Here is a 21,510-nt window from a genome sequence, read left to right on the forward strand (position 1 = left end):
TTGAAATTTTACATGGCTTCATTTGATAAAACCCATAGATGTACCAACCAACAAGTTTGAATGGCTTGTTAATTTTACACATTTAGGGAATAGGTAAAACAGGTTAAAGGAAACTCTCAAAAATTAATATTTGGCTTACTTTAGCTGCTTCTTCCTTAGATAATCAGTGCCCTTCAACCAAGTTTTAAAAGAATGGTGCATAGCTGGAAAAGGTTATCAGTTAACCAGTCTTTCAACAAATCAGCACAGGGAATCATAATGTATCAGTTTTTAAACTTGACCAGATTATGTATATTCTGAGTGCTTTATAAGAGTGTATTTTTATATATATGTGGCTCAATACTTATTTCAAAGCTGTCAGCCAAAAGGTGCTTTACATAACAATAGACATTGAAATAATCTGAGCAGGAGTCAGATTAAACATCAGAGTTATGTATCATGATTGTGTGTAATTTCTCAGATCTCCAGGAATAGTTTGGGTAAAGTAATGAATACAGGTTAATGTCCTTTACATTCTTTGCAGACTTTAGTATCTTTGGATCAAACTGGTTCTCTTTTGCTTCTAGTAAGAACTTTGGAGGTTATGGTTTTCTTAGTGTAAGTTTTTTTAAACTTGTATGTTTCTGTTAATAAACACGAATGGAGTATCTTCTTCATTCCAACATTTTGGTATAAGCTGCAGCAAATTAAAAAAGTAAGCCATGGTTACAGGTTTAAGGCACATCTTAAGAGCCCTATGGAAATGGAAACCATAAACACAAGAGTACAGTAATATGTGAGTAGAGCTGCATTGGAGGTCTGTATAAGGTGCCTTGGGTTCTTGATAGAAGATATTACTATTGCTGCCAAATATTCAGAGAAAAATCCTTTTATCTTGGATTAAAATGCTAAATGTGTTCTCTAATATAATATATAGATGTAGAACTTCCACCAAGAAACACTTTGCCATTCTGCATATGTAGAATTGAATTGAGCTTTTTGTGAGCAGCATTTGCTTATATTTGCTTTTATTTCTGGTGGTTCCACTTTTCCTGGTTGCATAAGCACCCTTGGGTACACCTGCATTATTTATCCCAGCAGTTACAACATTAACTTTGACATGAATGGTTGCAAAGTGCTTAAGAATCTGGATCTGGAGACATAGTTTATGTAACCTTTTTAATCTGACTTTTTTATTGTGTTCGTTTCAGAGAAAGATGGCTCTAGAAAAAAATGTAACATTTTTGAGAGTTTCTTTAGGATTATTGCTCTTTTAATACCTACCCACTCTCTTTCCGTAACCTAGGTTTTCATTATCCTAAACTTGTTCTGCCCCACCCACACCTACCCTGCCAAATGTCTGTGACTACTACTACTTTGAAAATATCCCCTTTTGCTTCTATAAAATTCATATAAAATGTTTCTATGTGCATCCTTTATCAGAAAGACTTTTAAATACTAACTGAAGAAGATTAAGAGGTAATATGCAGTACATTAAATTAGAGCCTTTGGAACACAGTTCCTCTTTTATTTTTTTCATTCATTCTCAGTACCTATCATTTACCCAAATGCATCAAAACCAACTCAATGTGATCATTAAAAATATGTCAGGGGTATTTAAGAGAGGGAGTTTTTAAAAACCAGTCCTCTAAATGATTGTGACAAATAACTATCCAGGTTTGAGAGCCACTCAAATTTATTAGTGTCTTTGCTAGTTGAAACTTAAATCTAATGAGAATATACTATAGGAAAAGCAGAATTTTTGATGCCTCTCAAACCACAGATCAGCCATTGTAAGATGTATGCAAACAAATATATAACATAGACTCCACAGATAGGTTTTATGACACAAGAATTTGAAACAGTAGGTTTTAACTAGACAGCACAATTACCTTTATTGGTTTCCAGTTACTCCTGCAGTACATTATCAGAAACTGGGTAGCTTTTAACAGTGCAAATTTATTACTATCTTACAGTTCAGAAGTCAAAAAATGGGCCTCACTGAGCTAAAATTCAGGTATCAGCATGTCTGTATTCTTTCTGAAGTCTCTCAGAATCCTTCTTGACGTTTCCTGCTTTTAGAGATTGCCCACATTCCTTGCCCACAGATGGAGCCCTGCTGTGGAGTTTATGACCAGCTGCCTAACCAAACAATTCTTATTTGCAGCAGGAAGTTTTACTTAAACTCTAGTCATAAGCACTCAAATTTGAAAATTTCAGGTCAGTCATGTTAAATTAAATTTTCTATATTTTCATCTTCCTATTGTTACCTTATTGATGTTTCTTTAAGTTAGAATTTTTATTTACATNGCTCCATGGGCTCTTCCATCTTTCACAGAATGACTGATTGAGTTGTTGTCACATTGCGTCGTTCTAACACTGGCTCTCCTGCCTCCTTAACTTATCCTTATAAGGTCTGTATGATTACACTGGCCCACCTAGATAATCAGGAAAATCTCCCTCTCTCAAAATCAGCTGATTAGCAACCTTAATTCCCCCTAATCGTGCATGTTACATATTCATAGGTTCTGTGGCGTAGGACTTGGATACCTTTGGGGGCCATCATTCTGTATACCACCTCACCTCTAAAGAGGAAAATGACTCAGACACTCTTGCCTCACCTGTGAAATGGAAGAGGGGAGGAAGGACAGGGCCGTGGCATTTGTGGAGATCATTCTGATGGAGAACCAGAGCCCAGCACCACACCATGGTGATCACTCACACTTATTCCTAGAATTCAGATGGAGCCCTGCTGTGGAGTTTATGACCAGCTGCCTAACCAAACAATTCTTATTTGCAGCAGGAAGTTTTACTTAAACTCTAGTCATAAGCACTCAAATTTGAAAATTTCAGGTCAGTCATGTTAAATTAAATTTTCTATATTTTCATCTTCCTATTGTTACCTTATTGATGTTTCTTTAAGTTAGAATTTTTATTTCCATTTCTTACCGACTTTCATTTATTAGAATCAGAATTACAGTAGTATTTCTCAGTGAAACATTGATTTATCTCAATAGATCATGAAAACATTTCAAATGACTTGAGGTTTTATTCAGTTTTTAAAATATTTTAGGGGCACCTATGTGGCACAGTCGGTTGAGTGTCTGACTTCAGCTCAGGTCATGATCTCATGGTTCATGAGTTAGAGCCCACTTCAGATCTTCTGTTCTCCTCTCTTTGACCCTCCCCCACTCGCACTCTCCCAAAAATAAATACTTAAAAATACATACTAAAATATTTAACTGTTTCCTACCAAATATAATTATAGGCACAAATAACTCACTTGTGCAGTTAAGGCAACACAGTTCAAAACGTGTATGTGTGTGTATTTGTTTTGTATTTCAGTGCTGTTTGTTGGGGCCAGACATGGTAACATTTCCCATTCAAGGGCTGGAAGCTAAAAAGCTTTTGAAACTGAATCACTGCATAAGCCTTTTGTGGAAAAAAAAATTATTTATATCTCTTTTAAAATTATGCGGGGCGCCTGGGTGGCTCAGTCGGTTGAGCGTCTGACTTTAGCTCAGGTCATGATCTCACGGTTCGTGGGTTCAAGACCCGGGTCGGGCTCTGTGCTGACAGCTAGCTCAGAGCCCGGAGACTGTCTTCAAATTCTGTGTCTCCCTCTCTCTCTGACCCTCCCCTGCTCATGCTGTCTCTATCTCTCTCTCAAAAATAAATAAAAACATTTTTTAAAAATTATGCAAAAATTTTGAAGAAATTTACTGTCCAGGCTTAGCACTTAGCTAATTTTTACCTAATGCATAAAAAGAAAGTTTATACATTGAAGTACATAAAGGTTACAGTATGAAAAGTAAATTATAGGAAATGTCAAAATCAAATGTGGCTAATATCATTTTGGGCTGGAGTAGGTTCAGGAAGAGCTATGTGGATCAATTAGGGCTTGTAATTGAGCAATTTATTAGGGGGGGTAGTATCTGATATTTTAAATCATATGATTTACTGTGAATTATGAAGAACTAACAAGTGAGTTCTGTGTACAAGACTGACAAAAAATGAGGGGTACACTACACTAAAATTTAGAATTGAAACAGTGTATATCGAGGGCTGTGCTTTTAGGCTTTATAAAGACTTTTTTCATCAAAGTGTTCTAGGTCTAGGAATACCTATTCTTAAAATGACAGTTTTCTGAAAAGACTCAACACAAGAAGAGATGGAAAATTGTTTCATATCCTATGATTATACTGCTGGAACTAGTTCTTTTTTATGTGAATGATAATCAAAGCTAATCTTCTCAAAGCTTACTCGCTATCTGACTTTGTGTTTACACTAAATGATTAACTTAATTTTTCCTGTCCCCGGGAGCTGAATGTGGAGAGGAACCCTAAGTGTCCACTGCTATTTCCTGGTGGAGTAAAGTCTAAAATGAGAGGATAGTGGGCAGAAATAATTTAATAAAGACAGAATAGGAGCTAAAGTTAGGTTTTGTTGTAAGTTGGGTGGAGAGTTAACTGATGCAGCAGTGGGTGGACGGATGGTAAGACTACATTCATGCCACAGGAAATCTGGGAATGACTTGCCTATGACTTCTTTCCCGTTTTCAAGATAACTTCTTCAGTAAACTCAGAGAAAACAGGCGAAATGTACTACAACTCAATGATAAGGTAGGTGGGCAATATCCTGTGTAGAAATGGTACTATGTTCTTAAAGAATCAGATTTATTTCTGGACAGCGACCTTTTTAAAAGCAATACATCGTTCTCCATCCAACAAATGCCTGCCGTGGCCAATAATATGTTGGCATGTCCATTTTCAGCTGGTAGTACAAAATAAATGAAAGCCAAGGACATTACAATTGGGAGGGAAGAAGAACTATTATTTAAAAGGCTTTTAAATGATGTCACTATATATTCTTTTAACAACATCCTCTAAAAGCCTTTGAACAAATAGTCCCTTCCTCAGTTGTTAACAAAGACTGTACTAGGGACTGTTCTTTAAAAGGCTGTTAAATGGTGATACTATATTTTTTAACATCAACATCATTTAGAAACCTTTTAGAGAACGGTCCTCTTCACCCACATCTAACAGAGAGGGGAAAAAAGGACATGGGGGAAGGAATTACTTTTTTAAAGGCCTTTGGATGGTACTATCAATAAATACAGCAATTTTGCTTTAAAAGCCCTTCTCCAATGGTGATTCAGCTTTTTGATATGTACTTCTAACCTGATGACCCTATGTTACCTGACAGATTGGTGTTTTAACGTTGACTGAAAACTCAATTTACTAATAATCCCAATAATGCCTTTATTGAACAGTTTAAAAATCAATTTCACATATACAATCTCCTTTTATCCTCACAAGAACTCAGTGAAACAGACAGGATATGTATAATTAGCTCCATTTTACAGAAGAGAAAAACAGAAGCTAAGTGACGCTGTGATTTAGGTCAGGCCTCACTTCCAGTGCATGGCTGAGTTGAAACTCTAACCCATGTCCCTTACCTTCTGGCCTAGTGTCCCATCCAGGTGCCTCGGGTTCATTGCTTTTTTTGTTTTTTTCTTAAGTAATATTCTGCATTGGTCCTTGCAACGTGTTCAAATTCTAAGAATTAACTCCTTACAACTAGAATAAAAGTGGGATTCTCTAATTTCATTGCTAAAGATAGCTATGTAGATAATAGAGGTTTTATTAATGCTGTAACACTGATGAAATAAATATAAAATATCTCAGAGCATAGGAGTTAGTCTTCCTCTGATGTTACAGCATTCAGACTTCTCTTGAGATTCCTTTGCTTTTTGATGCTTACGAAATTATCACTTGAAATCCACTTACACATGCCTAGTTTATTAGAGAACTGATATTTTAAACATAATTCTAATCTCATTTTATTGATTTGCTTTCAAAACTTCTTTTGACTAGAGGTACTCAATCACAATTAAGATCATATTTAAGATAGTTTCCTCAATTATTAATCATCTTTGGAAAGAAATAAATACTGGCTTTTCCTATTTCCTGTAGTTCTCTGAAGGAGAGAAGAAAATCTCCCCAACAGTTTGCACGACTGATCTTTTTTTTCCCTTTTATTATAAGGAGTATTTTGTATTTATTAAAAAGGGAATTATAGCTTATTGCTCGACAGAAATTACACTTAAAAACATTAAATTCCAATCTTAGTTCTGCCACTGTTTTTTTAATCTGTGCAAATATTATCTTTAATAATAATTAAAGCACACTTTCATATGCAATATCTGACTATATTTTTTTTTTTTTTTTTTTTTTTTGGAGAGAGAGAGAGAAAACAAACAGGGGAGGGATAGAGGGAAAAGGAGAAAGAGAATCTTAAGTAAGTCCCATGCCCAGTGCAGAGCCTGATGCAGGGCTCAAACCCACAAACGGTGAGATCATGACCTGTGCCAAAATCAAGAGTCTGACGCCTAACCAACCGACTGAGCCACCCAGGCACCCCTCTCAGTATATCCTTTTCAAATCCAGTGAATTAGGTAGTGTTACCATTTATTTTACAAATTCAAGCTCAGAGAAACTAATTGATTTTCTTTTCACCAAGTAACCTGAAGGGCTGCTAACTTAAAATCCAGTGTTTTCTTTCTTAACCACTGCTCACCATAAGTCTGCTTGACAATAAGGAAGTCATAGCCTTTGTTGCTTCTGAAGAAAAATGGTTCACATGTCAAAAATAGGTATAAGCTGAGCATACATGAACCAGTGTCAGAGTACAGTCACCTAGACCCTAATCCCAGGACTTGATCCAAAAAAATTCATAGCCAAGTGACTTTAATGAAGAGAAGCTGAGCTCATCAGTGGGCTTTGCTACCAGAGACATGAACTCCAAAGATGCTTAGGTTCCTATGTTATAAATCAAGTTCTTCTTCCCATCCCTACCTCCTCACTGAAGAATTTAAAATATTTATGCAGAGATCGGGAAAAAAAAATACGTGTGTGTGTCTTCTGATGGTCTCAAAGGACCTCTTCCCATCCTCACACTGTCAAGAATTGCTGAGCTACTTGTGGTATGTCTGGCATCTGTGATGTGAAAGGGTACTTTCTACCCGTATCAGATTCAGAGAAGGCGTTCCTAGAGGGACCTGTTATTTAACATTAAAGCAGCCATAATAAAACTGACTTTCCAATTTGTGTATCAACTAAGACATAACTTCTTTTCCTTCCTCTAGGACTTCATCTAGATGAGATCCATATCCTTCTGTCCCCTAAGTTACAATTCATTTAAGTGGAAGCAGCATGGCCAGTGTTTAGATGGAGTGGTCCCATCTGTAAAATATGTAGAACAGCTACTAATTTCTCTCACGTACTTCTGTAAAATATTATTATATAACCTAGTTTTTCTCTGAGAATCACCATTTCTATCTCCCTATCCTACTGGAAATATTCTCGGCATGACCTCACTCGTAATGCTCTATACTTCTGTATTTGATGAAATCATTTATTACAAGCAAGGTTATTTATGTGAAGCTCCCCAAGTGTTACTTCTAGGTCGTTCCCTTGTCATCCTCATTCTCCTTCCTCTCTTGAGGCGCATCCCATCTTACCCTACCTTCTTCCCTTCCTTGTCATTCTCATCTTGGAATCTCTTACTCACTACCCGTGTTCAGTGAAGATCTTGGCATCTTACATATAATTTCTCCAGCTCACCATTTTCTGGGAGAGCTCCATGTACACATTAGCAACCTGTGCAGCTGTAACCTCACAACCTGTTCATCTGTTCAGTTCTGGTAACTTTCGCCTGTACTAGATTTCAGCCCCACATGCTTATCTCCACTCTGAAATCTTGTCTTACTTCCTTACTTGTGCCTGTCATGTTCCTCAGGCCCCTCATTCCTCTGGATTTGTTTTATGCTTAGCCTAGGTTTATAACACCCTGAAAGATAAATAGTAGTTTCTTCATTTCACAGATGTGAAAATTGAGGCCTAGAGCATAACTTTTCTAGTGTCGTAGGGTGAAGTAAGGATTGTTAGGTTGCACAGCCAGAGTTTCAGCTCAAGTCGATCTGACTTCAAAACCTGGCACTTTCCACCAGTTTGCTGAGCACATAAGGGAGGTACACCTTAGGAAAATGATTTCTATAGGAGTGTGGGGTACAGATCGGAGTGTATGAAATCTAAAGAAAAGGAGACCAAGGTGCCTGGGTAGCTCAGTCAGGTAAGCATACAATTCTTGATTTCAGCTCAGGTCATCATCTCACAGTTCATGGGTTTGATCCCTGCCTTGGACTTTGTGCTGACAGTGTGGAGGCTGCTTGAGATTCTTTCTTTCTCCCTCCCTCTCTGCCCCTCCTTGCATCAGTCTCTCTCTCTCTCTCTCAAAATAAATAAACTTAAAAAATGAAGACAGAGAGACCAAGTTGAATGGGGAAGCAGAAGTAAGAGAGGAAAAGCTTAGGAAGGACACCAAATTGTTAATTATGGTTGAATCTGAGGGGAGTTTTATTTATTTGTCCACACAGTTTGAAATTATTTTCAATAATATACATTACTGTTGCTGTTTTAAATAAGCATTTTTTTAAATGCTTTAAGTGTGAATGATGACCTGAACGAAGCTGGTGGCAGGTGGACAGTAAAGAAGGAAGTGAATGCAAGGGACTTCAAACTTGTCAACTAATTGTTGAAAGTAAAGAGGGTGTCGAAGATAACTCAAGGTTCTGAGTTTGGTTACAATGGAAAAGGGCACTAACATTTTCTTTTTTATATTATGTCATTGATACTATCAGAGAAAGCAACAGAACTACTAAGGTCATACGATAATCGCATCTTTATTCGATAACACATAATTGTTTTGTACTTACATTAAATATTCTGGTTCTAATGAATTTTATTGGAACCATTTTTGCTAAACACTTTGAAAACCCTTAGCACCCTTAAACCAAAATTCAGAAAGGAAATAAAAAAAGAATAGGAGAACATACCTAAGAATAGAAAAACATGACTTTATCCATGGTTCTGGATCTGTTTTTTCATGAAAGTAGTAAGTAAAAGAACATGCACATCATTCTTGATCTCAGATTTATATAAAGCATTAAATGTATCGATAGTGAAGCTTATAGATTTACCTTTGAAGAGGAGAAAAAATAGCATATTATTAGAAGGTAATTTCCCCCTCATCTCAACACCCATATGAACTGAATGTATCCGATAATAGGCGGTCAGCAGACTTTTTTAACAGGCCAGGTAGTAAATACTTTCAGCTTTGCAGGCCACAGCCCTCAGCTCTACCACTGGAGTGTACAAAGCAGGCATAGACAATATGTAAATGAAGGAATATGGTTGCGTTCCACTGACAGTGGACTGGATTTGGTCCAGAGGTTGAGTTTGCTAATGTCTGCTTAACAGAAGTATGATACTCATTAAATGTTTGTTGATAATATATTCATATCTTTCTGCAGACATATTTTTTTACAATATGTATTATTACCAAAATAAAAGGTAAAAAGTCTCACATACTGTTTAGTAAAATAAAATATGAGAAATGAACATGATTACTTTCTGGAATACCTAAATTTACATATGTAAGGAGGAGGTTAGCTTTAGAATTATAAACCATTTATTTAAAGTAATATTTGATGGCGGCACCTGGGTGGCTCAGTCCGTTAAGCGTCTGACTCTTGGTTTCAGCTCAGGTCATGATCTCATGGTTCGTGGCCAGCCCTTCATCAGGCTTCGTGCTGACAGTGCAGAGCCTGCTTGGGATATTCTCCCTCTCTCTCTCTCTCTCTCTCTCTCTCTCTCTCTCTCACCCCCCCTCGCCCACCTCTCAAAAGAAATAAACTTATTTTAAAAAGCAGTATTTTATGGAAGATGGACATATATACTTCCTTGAGTTTATGTTTATAGTTAGAGCTAAGAGTTAAGAAAATTTGCCCTCCCCCTTCCTTTTTTTCAATCTGTACTAGGTAATGGTGCCAATACTGTGGGTTAAAAGTAAAATGGACTCACTGTCTACAGTTTACTGGGTAAAAAAAACAATACTACAGCTTTCTGCATTACAGCTCTTATCACTTAAGACATATTGGTTAAAATGCTCATTTTAAACATGAAACTGTATCTCTGTTGTACCTGTTCAGGTCATTTTTATAAATTGTGGATCTAAAAAGATACAGCTATGAAATAAGCCAAACAAAACAAAGCATTTTATATACTACAGATCTTCATATTTTTGAAGTCCAGAAACAGAATAGATTGATGATGCTTAAAAATGATTAAGTGACTAAGTGTGGATTAAAGCACAAAAAGCTGGAAAACATTGTTTTTGTAAAGCTTTACATGGATGGAAGTGTTATCTTTGAAATAGTAATGCACATGTTGAACAAGGTTTATTCTTAGGCACTTACTTGATATTCCATGTTTTATTTTTCAATTCTCATTTAAATTTTATAATTCAATCATTTTGAACGGCTATGTTCAAAAGAAGTTTTACAACTTTAATCTTAATAATCTCAAAAAAAAGCAGACATGCTATGTCATAAAATAACTATTAGTGACTAGTTTGTATCCTATAAATCTAACTTGAGTTGATAATATGGTCCATTACCAGCTAACTGCACAGAGTATTTTTCATTTTACACTCTTCAGTTACTTTTTAGTGAAGTGTTAAAAAATATGAAGCTTTTCTCCTCTCTAAAATTGCACGCTGTCTGTCTGTTATTAGGGAGATAACAGCTCTTATAAATGTTTCAGTAAGCGCTAAGTAGACAGTTATGTGCACTCTCATTCCACGCTTATTTGCTTACTGTAATAAACTGATAAAATATGTGTGGTTTGTCTCTGTGTATCTACAGGCATCATGAGTCACATAGATTTCCTTTAGAAATAATGTTGTGTCTGCAGAATTGATTGGTTATTTTCATAAACCATCTAAAAAGTACACAAACGACTTTTATTATTTAAACATATGCTGTGTAAAGATTTGTAGAGGATTATCTCATTGTTACTTGATGCTTTTTGTTCTGTTAACTCTGGAAGGAGGCTTTTTATTTTAGAATTATTACAGTAACTGAACTAATTACCTCCTCAGGAATCATAGTGAAGATAAGCCATATCATTTGTTTATGATGCAGCTAGCTTTTTAATTCTTGGAACATTATAGTTAAATAATTAAATCAAAACTAATGATTTCAAGTATTGTCTTTTATAGTATCCAGCCTTTGCAAGTTTTCTATAAGTTTTAATATTTAATGAAAATAATGCTTTTATCTTAAGCTTGATATTCTGAGAATGGTTGATTGTATCATAGAAGTCCTAATTAATAAGTTGTTCTTTGTGTGTGCCTTTTGGAAATACGGTATTTTTTGTTTATTTACAATTACACGTACATGTAATAGAAAATTTCCAGTCAAGTCATATCCTAAAGCCAACAAATATTAATATTGGTAATCTCCACTTATCACCTCAGTGTGCTCCAATGAGACTGTTTTATTTGTAGTCACAGTGTTATTTATAATTGAGCACTCAGCATCAAATAAAGCATACTTATGACCAACACTAGAGGTACATTATATGCAAACCTCTGGATTCATCTAAAATACTAAAATTATGCTTTGAATTCTGAAAATGGTTAAAACTATGCTTTGTACATTGAACATAAAAGTAGGGAGTAAATGGGGAGACCAATAATAAACATAACAAATAAGCAAATTATGTTGTTAGGTATAAAGTAGCTATGGGAAAAGAAAAATGGGGAATCAGATGGAAGACATGCAAATGGGTTAAGCCTCATTAAGAAGGTAACAATGGAGTCATTGTGAGTATCTGGAGGAAGGGCATTCCAGGAAGAGGGAACCAATACCAAGGGCCTATGGTGGGAGCAGTACTGGTGTGTACAAGGAATAGCAAGGAAATTGGGGCGGCTCGAGCAAAGTGAGTAATGGGCTCAACATTAATGGGAAATGAGATCAAAGAAATGAGGGGGATAAGCCAAAAGGAACCTTAAGGGCCTTTATAAGGATTTTTGGCTTTTCAAGTTCAGTGAAATTGGGAGCCATTGGAGGATTTTGACCAGAGGGATGACATATTTGTAACTTTATTTTAACTGATTCCTTCTGGCTATTGTGTTTAGTCTGTGCTCGGTAGGGTACAAGAGTAGAAACAGGGAGAACGATTAAAAGGCTGTTGAAATAACCCACATGTGGAATGATGGTAGATCAGACCAGGATGATAACAGTAGAATAAGAAGTGGTCAGATTTTACGTAGTTCATTCAGGTGATTATGGATTTCTCCCTGATTCCTTCCTCAGATACCAGCTATGACGTTTCTATTTTCTTGCTATACTAAGCTTATTGCTGTCATGGCATTTATCACACTGGTTGATTTACTTAGCTTTCCCCAGCTAAACAATAAAGTCCTTGGGGACTGGGATACTCTGACTTTGTCTCTGCATCCTATTCCATAGTATAGTGGTTGGCACAAATAAGTGAATGTTAGTTGAAAGAGTAAGTTATGATTAGTAATTACTTTGCATTTGAAATAGTGATGATTTTAAGGGGCAGGGAGCTCTGGAATACTCAAATATTGGACAAGACCACCTTTCTCCCCAAGATGCCCATGGGACATATAGAGTCAGAGAACAGAGAAAGGCCCCATGATACCTTATTATTAGCAGGGGCTTTGCTCTCTAACCTCACTGTAGAACTCCATTGAGTTAGGATGGCCACATCAAGGACTCCTCTTTCCTGCTGAAGATGGGACTAAGTAGTCTTGAACCAAAAGCAAGTTCTTAGATTGAACCATATGAATTGCTAATTCAACTGTTATGATCTGTAGAATTGATAGATTCATATGGTTCAAGCTATTAGAGGCCATATCTGACTCTCTTATCTCTCCATTCCGTATCAACCAGAGCTTTAGGAAAAGAGGCAAGAGAGCACATTCTCCCATTAGTTTATTCCCTCCTCTCCAAATAATGTCATGAAACCGGACTACTCCTGACCAGTAGTTGGTTGGGAAGTTAAAAGATAGAAACCTAATTTGAACTAGCCTAACCAAATTTAAAAAAAAAAAAAAAAAGAAGGAAGTTCTAGGAAGGAAGGCTAGAGTATTTCACAAAAACAAGCTTCAGCGAGGGGTAGGAATGTGTCGAATTCAAAAACTATAAAGCCCAAAGATACCAGCAGGACACTCTGTCTCTCACCCATGCTTTTCTTAGATTCTGCTTTATTTCTTCCTGAAAAGTATGGCAGGAAATATGTCCACAAACATTAGAGTTTTAAATCGCAGAATTTTAGCCTCTTGAGAGAGACAGGCTTGACTTCCCAGGCCCTGAATCCAAAAATCTGGAGAAAGAGATGCATTGGGCCAGGTATCTGTTCCTGAACCAATTAATTGCGGTCAGGTCGCAAGGTGGTATCAGAACATGCGCGCTCCATCCAGAACTGATGGTGGCAACACTCCTGGAACATGGTAGAGTGTGTTAAGCAGACAATCCCATATATAACCCTACAGGGTAAAACACTATATAGAAGCCTCCCTCAAAGGACACGACTTCAGTCATGAATTAGATAAAAGCAACCCTGAAATATTTTAATTATTTTTATTCTTTAGTGTCATAGAACATATTTGACGTCTTGTCAGCTATCAGAACATCTCCTGATAACTTAAGAAACTCATAGAAACAATCAGATCATAGCATGGACTTTCAAAAATCAAAATTAAATGAAAAAAGTAGTTTCTACTTTGTGAAGTAGTATTTTCATTAGCAAAGCCACTATCTCCTATGGTGCTACTCTGCATACTCCAGAAAGGCACCCTTGAATGTAAGCTAGATTTTTTTAAATGCTTTTTTTATTTATTTCTGGGAGATAGAGAGAGACAGCGTGAGCAGGGGAGGGTCAGACACACAGAGAGACACACAGAATCTGAAACAGGCTCCAGGCTCTGAGCTAGTTGTCGGCACAGAGCCCGACGCGGGGCTCGAACCCACGAACTGTGAGATCATGACCTGAGACGAAGTTGGACGCTTAACCGACTGAGCCACCCAGGCGCCCCTTACGTAAGCTAGATTTTAAGCCTATGTCCACCCCTCAGTCAGTTGCCACTTCACATCTGTTTTATGATAGTCTTAATAAGAATTAATTTAGCTGTTTAGAGTTAAACGAATGTGGGAAATGTTCACTGATCAAAACAAAATGAGTATCAAGAACTGTGAAGGATATGAGATACTACTCTACTTGCAAGTAAACAAGTTGCCTAAGACAATTTCATGGATACTGGTGAAAGACATGAGACTCCTGTCTCAAAGATAAGGGGCAGTTTATTACAGCAATAGCAGTAGCCAGAGTAACCTCATCTGCACTGCTTCTCTGAGCCCCAGTTCCCACAGGGTGATATGATGAAGGCCAGGTGATGACTCCGCATGTAGTGTTTTGCTTTACAAGGAGAGGAACCGTTACAGAAGATAGAAAGAGCTGTTAGCAAATCTGCCCAAACTGTGCCTCACCATAAAACATTTTCCTTTTTCCAAAGGCTGTTTGCTATACAAACATCCTTGAAAAGATTTTGAGTAGCCAGATTAATACCTTTGCTCAGAAGACATTCAAAAACATGGAAGACTGTGGAGAATGATTTCCCAACAACGAGAGAGGCAGGGGAGGGGAAATATGTAACATCTGTGCCCCTAGATCCTGGGCCAGCAAACTTTTCCTGCAAAGGGTGCAGATAGTAAATACATTTGTAAATAGTAAATATGGTAAGTACTCAGCTCTACCATTGCAAAGCAAGCATCAACAGCATGTAAATGAATATGACCATGTTCCATACACTTGATAAGCAGGAAGCCAGCCACATGTGACTTGTGCACTGTAGTGTGCCTGCCCTTACCCAAAATTACCTCTTTTGTTCATACTCGCTCAGTATCTGCCTGTTGTCCTAAATGTAATCCCTCATTTTCACAGCCCAAATCTAGATCTTTCTGTAACTAATTTATTACCTTTTATTTTGTATGCTTAGTAAGATTATTGATATTTATAAAATGTGAAGTCAGAAAAGCCATTCCCAGTGTTTAGCATCTTAGAATAGAAGCTGCCACAGATCATCTATGTTTCTGGAGTATAGATACTTGATATACAAAATATCGAACGAAAACCTTGTTTTTCCATCAGGATTAATTGAATTGCATCTGGAAATTTTTGAAGGGTTTATGGAACCTACTGGTTTTATTGGACAAAATTTCACCTATGTAATTCATCTAGGTAGTAGAGGAACTAGATATCACAGCCTTTGAGGATTGTCAGGGAGGACCTTTTTTAGATGTTGAATTTATTAGAGTGCTTCTTGAACTTGACTGAGTGTGGATAGAATGAGTGGAGAAAAGTATGTATTTCTTTCTTTGCACATCCATTAACATCTTTTTAATGATTATAATAAAGGTGCAGAATTTTGAGACAGGGTAGAAAGAAAGATATTTGGACCGTGTGTCCCAGGGTAAGACCGAGAGAGAATCAATAAACCAACGGAGACGTAGATAATCTCATGTGACTTGGGGTGTAAAGCTCCTTATATTTCTAAGCACCTTATATGATGTTTAAGTGCATATTCCTAGCTATGTGTAAACCAAACTCCTGCTTCCGTTCTGCTGCTCCACGCTTGCCTCTGTCCAAATTTGAGCTTCATTTTGTCATATTATGTGTTGCCCAAACTTTAATCAGTTTTCATAGAGGAAAAACTGCATCAACATGTATTTAATGACTTAATGACACTTGTGTGTCTGCAACAATGAAGAAAATAAAATAAGAATTACTGTCTCCGGTATGTTATCATCTAATTAAAGGAATAAGCATAAGATACTGAAAAATGTTAATTATCCAGTTAAGAGCTTGTGTTTAAGGTTGATTATTTAGCCTCAGTGACATGAGAATTTAAGATTTTTTTCAGGTAATAAATTTATAAATATTATACATATATATATACTAGTGCAATCATACACAACAATTTCTATATCTTTTTGCTTCTTTTTATGATGTCCATTATATCTGTAAATGAATGTTCCCAGCTAGGGATTGCTGTCTTGGATATGCTGATAAACTCTCCAGAATTTGTAAGGGAAATAGAACTTAGTGTGAGCATTGAAACAGAAGATTTTTGAAAATAATTTTTTAAGTTTGTGTATTTATTTTGAGAGAGTAGAGAACCAGAGGGGGAGGGGAGGGGCAGAGAGACAGGGGGACGAAGGATCCAAAGTGGACTCTGCACTGACAACACAGAGCCCTTTGTGGGGCTCTAACTCAGTAACCTCAAGATCATGACCTGAGCTGAAGTTATGCTTAACCAATTGAGCCACCCAGGTGCCCCTGAAAATATTTTTTTTACATGAATAAGAACCTAAGTTCAGAAGTGGAAGTGCTTTGAAAACTTAAAATACTAGATTATTTTCATCATCAAAAGGCCAAAGTAGAATGCACAGTAGGCCAGTTGGCCCATTATTTTATATAGCCAAAATTTAAAATTCACTCATTTTAAATTATTGTATTTTATAAATAAATTCTTGTGCATTTTTAAGATGATTATTATAAATTGCTCACTCTTAAAAATTGAGCTTTTGGAGAAGAAATACTGTATTTTAATGGTGCTTAGAAAACACTGCCTATCATGTTGTATATATGATATTTAATTCTTGGATTTTTGTTGATGAATCTTAAATTACTAATATTATTAAGTTGTAATGTCATCAGGTGTCAGTGGCATGATGAAAGTATTGAATAGGTTAATATGTATTCACAATTAAAATAGAAAACCTTGCTTAGGAGAGTACACTTGTTAGGAAAAAATCTTGTTTAGCCCTGTTTAATTACAAATTGATTTTTTTAAAAAGCTTGCTCATGTCAGGTCAAGCTACTTGCAGTACTTTGACTTTGAATGGAAAGATAGCCATCACATGATTTTAGAAAGGATGGTGTTTCTTCATTTAATATGCTCCTCTGATTCCATTCAAAATTGAGGGGAGAGTTTAACTAAAAGAGGCAAAGCTCAATGGAACGATATAGACAGATAATTAGTCAAGAAAATACTGATGGTAGTGAGGGAGTGATAAAGGACACTTTGTTTTGCCAAATAATTGAATCATATTGTAGGATTGTAAGAAATAAAGCAATGTGGTACTGGCTTAACAGTTCAATCAAGAACCACAAATATCTCCAAGTATGTAATAATCAGAACATTTGCATTTACAAGTCACTAAGGAAGCTCAGAGTAGGGAAGATCTTTTTAATTATCAAAGCAAAAGAAGAAACCACCTTGAAGGAGATCATAGTCTTCATTTTATAGTGAAAGAAATGCAAGGTAAAAAAAGTTCAAGGAGCTGAGATTCGAAATGAAGGTGCAAGATGCTCATTCTTGGTAGATGATACCATCTAACAGTTCAAAAACCTGAGAAAAATCAACTGACAAATTATTAAAACTAATAAAATAAGCAAGATGCCCAAATGTAGTGTACATAGCGAAAAACTAACAAAAAAGTTTATAAACTCAGAAAAATTTGAATATATGACAGCTTATTCTCTTCCTTTTTTTAATGTATTTTTCAAATTTACATCCAGGTTAGCATATAGTGGAGTAATGAATTTCAGTAGTAGAATCCAGTGATTCATCCCCTACATGTAACACCCAGCGCTCATTCCAACAGGTGTCCTTCTTAATGCCCCTTTCTCATTTACTTATTCTCTTATTAGGTATATGTTGTCAAAATATTTTAATATACGTTGCAGAGTATAGAAAAAATTTTAATGCTGTTTTGAAGGCATTTTCTTTTTTATATAATTTCAGATTTAATATCTGTGAGTATGATGTTTGTTATTGTGGTTTATAAAACAGGAATTCATATCCTACAATTTTCAAAGAGAATAACTATATTTACTAATTTATCTTTCTTTGTTTTTCCAATGTGCAACAGGTCAGTGCTCCTGTGTTTGTACCAGTGAAAACTCATGTGCTACTTCATCGAATGAGTGGAAAAGGACTGGCTGCCCATTATTTCTTTCCAAGACAACCTTGTATTTTTGGTGATAAGATGGTCTCTGTACAAATAACACTGAATAATACTACTGATCGAAAGATAGAAAATATCCACATAGGGGGGAAAAAACTTCCTATAGGCATGCAAATGCATGTGTTTAATCCAATAGGTAAATATTAATTCTCATTTAAAACGTTGTATTTGATAATTAAATACATTTATTTTAAAAGTAAAGTAGAATACATATTATTTTATTGACTATATTTGTTAGTATAGTCAGTTTACATTTCTTTTCTCTTTTTAAACCGAATTTATCATACAAGATGAATACACGTCTTTGCCCTTAGTGAATTGGGTGCCAGCAATGATAACATGTACCAGTATTAATGAAAGGATGGACCTGAAGAAGTAAAATTGCCTCTCATTTTACCTGTCTTCATCACTTTCTCTCAGTTTCTCTTCCTGGCCAACTTCATTCCCTGCTTGAGTTTAGTCTTCCTTTTTGAATAATATCTCCCCTTCCCTGTTTCCTTTTACATCCCGTAAATAGCAAAATGAGGAGAGGAAAGGCTGAGAGGATTTATACTACTCTGTTTGTCTTCCTTTCCAGGTATACAGTATAAAGTAGCCCATATTAGGGGTACCTGGGTGGCTCAGTAGGTTAAGCATCTAACTCTTGATTTCAGCCCAGATCATGATCTCACAGTAAGTGAGATCAAGCCCCGTCTCAGGCTCTGCACTGACAGCACAGAGCCTGCTTGGGATTTTCTCATTCTCTCTGCCTGTCCATTGAGTGCACACACTCTGTTGATCTCAAAATAAATAAATAAACTTAAAAAAGTAGTCAGTAGTATATTACTAGTATTTATACACATCATGTTTTAAAATATTTTTAATCTTTTGCTACCATTTAGAAATTAGGATGTTTTGAAGTGCCTGGCTGATGCAGTCAGTTAAGCATCCGCTTTGGCCCAGGTCATGATTTCATGGTTGATGAGTTCAGGTCCTGCTTCAGGTACACTCGAACCCTGCTTCAGGCTCCACACTCTCTCTCCCTCTCGTATAAATAAACTTAAAAAAAAACTCTTTAAAAAGAAAGAATTTTAAAAGATAGAAATCAAGATGTTTTTACATTTAAAAACCCACAAATCTCACTTTTCTTGGAAAAAGGCACACAAGATCTGGCAGTACTGGGCCTTTATTCCAACATACAACACCACCAGTTGAGGTAGAGGAGGCTGTCCCTGAGATGCAGCCTGTGCTTTCCATGTGGCCTCTGTGCTCATTACATCATATTGTCTCACCAGCTGTCATCTTCTTCCATTTTTTTTAACTATTTTGCCTGAAATACACCTTTTGAAAATTATAACAATTGTGTGTTACTTTGAGTTTAAAGGAATGTAGTAATTAGTGTTTACCTCTATTTTTTCTGTTTGGTAGAAGTGGAAGCAGTCCTAGAGTTTCACTGGGAGAAGCCCCAGGCAATATCAATTAAAACTGATAGATGGTTTCTGTCATTGAGTCCTTGAAATATTATCATTGCAAAGTTCCAGATAGTTCCTTTTTATAATACTTTAGGTGAGCAAAGCCTTTTAAGCAGGGAACTGTGCCTTCTTTACTCATTATTTCATGTAACTATTCTATTTTTCTTCATCTTCACATGAGCTTTTTGACATTGTTGAATTCTATCCTATAACTTTTCATGAGTCATTCAGCAGAGAAGTCATTCTTTGTGTTATATTCTTACACAAAGGAATAAAACAATTCCTAACATAGGACATATGGTAGATGTTTATAAGCACCCAAAGTAGAGTTAAAGTGACTTGATTTCAGAACCCACTTAATACACTTTTTAAAATAATTTGGTAATTAAGGCACAATTTAATGAATACTGAGTGTCCTCATTTTTATTAAATTATTTTGTGAAGTCATTACATTGCTAAGGAGTTCCAGAATATCCAGAATTTGTGTTCTTTTTTATTGCTTAAAATCCAGCATTTTTTACCTAGTAAAAAATTAGTTTAGTTTAAGAAATGTTAAGCTGCTGATAAATGAATTGTCTGAAGGTTGAAAATGTTATCCAAAGGTTAAAACAGTAGAACAGTATTAACATTTCTTTGAGTTGGCATAATGAGTTGATGAGTTGACCTTTTGTTGGCCTATGTAGACTAGAAGAAATAAATATAATAAATCTCATAGTATGGCCTTAACACAGAAATAAAATATGAACGTATACCATTGCCTCAATACTAGCCATAGGCTTTTCTTGTCTTTTCTTAGGTAAATTTTTACAACCATAATGTTTTATTCATTTTTTTGGCGTTTTATTGAATACTTTCAAGATACATAGTTTTTTCCTGTGCAATAACACCTGCCTCCTCTTTTATCAATAGATTACAGTAGAGTTACGGAGTATGATATATCTTAATTAGTCCTCCAAAAATATCTTATGCAACAAAAAACAAATACTGTATTTTAATCTTTTTTGTGAAATGAGGAAAATATTTAATAAGCACAATAAATTTTAAATGAAATATTTAATAATATGCGTATGTTACGGAGCCCAGCAGCTTTCTTATTTATCAACAATCTATTTTCTTTTTGCCTATAATATACAGTGACTTTTGTCTGGATTTTGCCCTGCCTTTAGCATGAAACTGTATTCCCTGCAAGAGTATTAGGCGTAATGTGCCGTGCCGTCTTTCCCAAAGAGACCGAGTATCTACGTGATTTAAAACACACACACACATGCGCGCGCACACACACACACACACACACACACACACACGCCTTAGGCATTCAGCACTATATTCACTGGCTTTATGTTAACAGTCGAAAGTTTGAGTTCAGCAAATATTTTACTTGTTACTGTACAAGTGTCACATCAAAGTCTCTGGCAGCCTGTGTGATTTCTTTTTTCATTATTAATGGTGAGGTATGATAGAGCCCATGTTTTTCAGCCATTACTGTATACCCCTTTTATGTATATAGCACTGATCCCGAAGCTGTATCCAAACACAGATGCCTGACTGAGTAAACTTCCCCAATGTAGTAGCCTTCAAATAATATAAATCCATTTTATGAATAATTTTATGCTGATTACTTTGCTCTTGAAGCATTCATATAATAAAACATGCCATTGATCATGAGCTGTCCTCCAGAATTAGTGTGGCGCTAAGCTCATAGTTAATTATCTTAAGACTGAAGATGGTACCAAACTGTGTCAAAGAGTGCTATCAACAAGGCATCTTGAGAACTGTCACTTTGTCAAACGAAATACAAGGATACATGATGTAACGTGATCTAAATCATGAATACCGTCATGTTTTGGAGATGACAGCCTTTGCTACAAACATGTCAGCTGCAAACAAGGCCAAACCCCAATATATTTATGGGGGAAGAAAGCATTAAGGATTTTCTATTCATAAAACAATATGACTAAACAGTGTAACTAACAGAGCTGTGAATTGATAAGGTGTAGCTTTAGGAGAAATGCAAGAAAAGTATATTTACAGTTATTTGCTCTATAGTAAAGCCTGTTTGCTAAAGATTTAGGCAGCAAGTTTTCTGGTACTTGTGTAGCATCCTGATAAAGTTTAGGT

The 21,510-nt window shown here is 35.9% G+C and overlaps 1 protein-coding gene across 1 annotated transcript in view; it reads left to right on the forward strand.

Moving 5' to 3' along the window:
- The window catches only part of AP3B1 (adaptor related protein complex 3 subunit beta 1), a 270,204-nt gene that overhangs the window by 215,144 nt on the left and 33,550 nt on the right, over positions 1 to 21,510 (forward strand). Inside the window, 1 exon segment of the mRNA XM_077759898.1 lies at positions 17,846 to 18,077. Within this exon segment, the coding sequence (XP_077616024.1) occupies positions 17,846 to 18,077 (232 nt within the window).

This window comes from Crocuta crocuta, unplaced genomic scaffold, assembly GCF_008692635.1.
Source record: "Crocuta crocuta isolate KB4526 unplaced genomic scaffold, BGI_CrCroc_1.0 scaffold162, whole genome shotgun sequence".
Taxonomy (NCBI): Eukaryota; Metazoa; Chordata; class Mammalia; order Carnivora; family Hyaenidae; genus Crocuta; species Crocuta crocuta.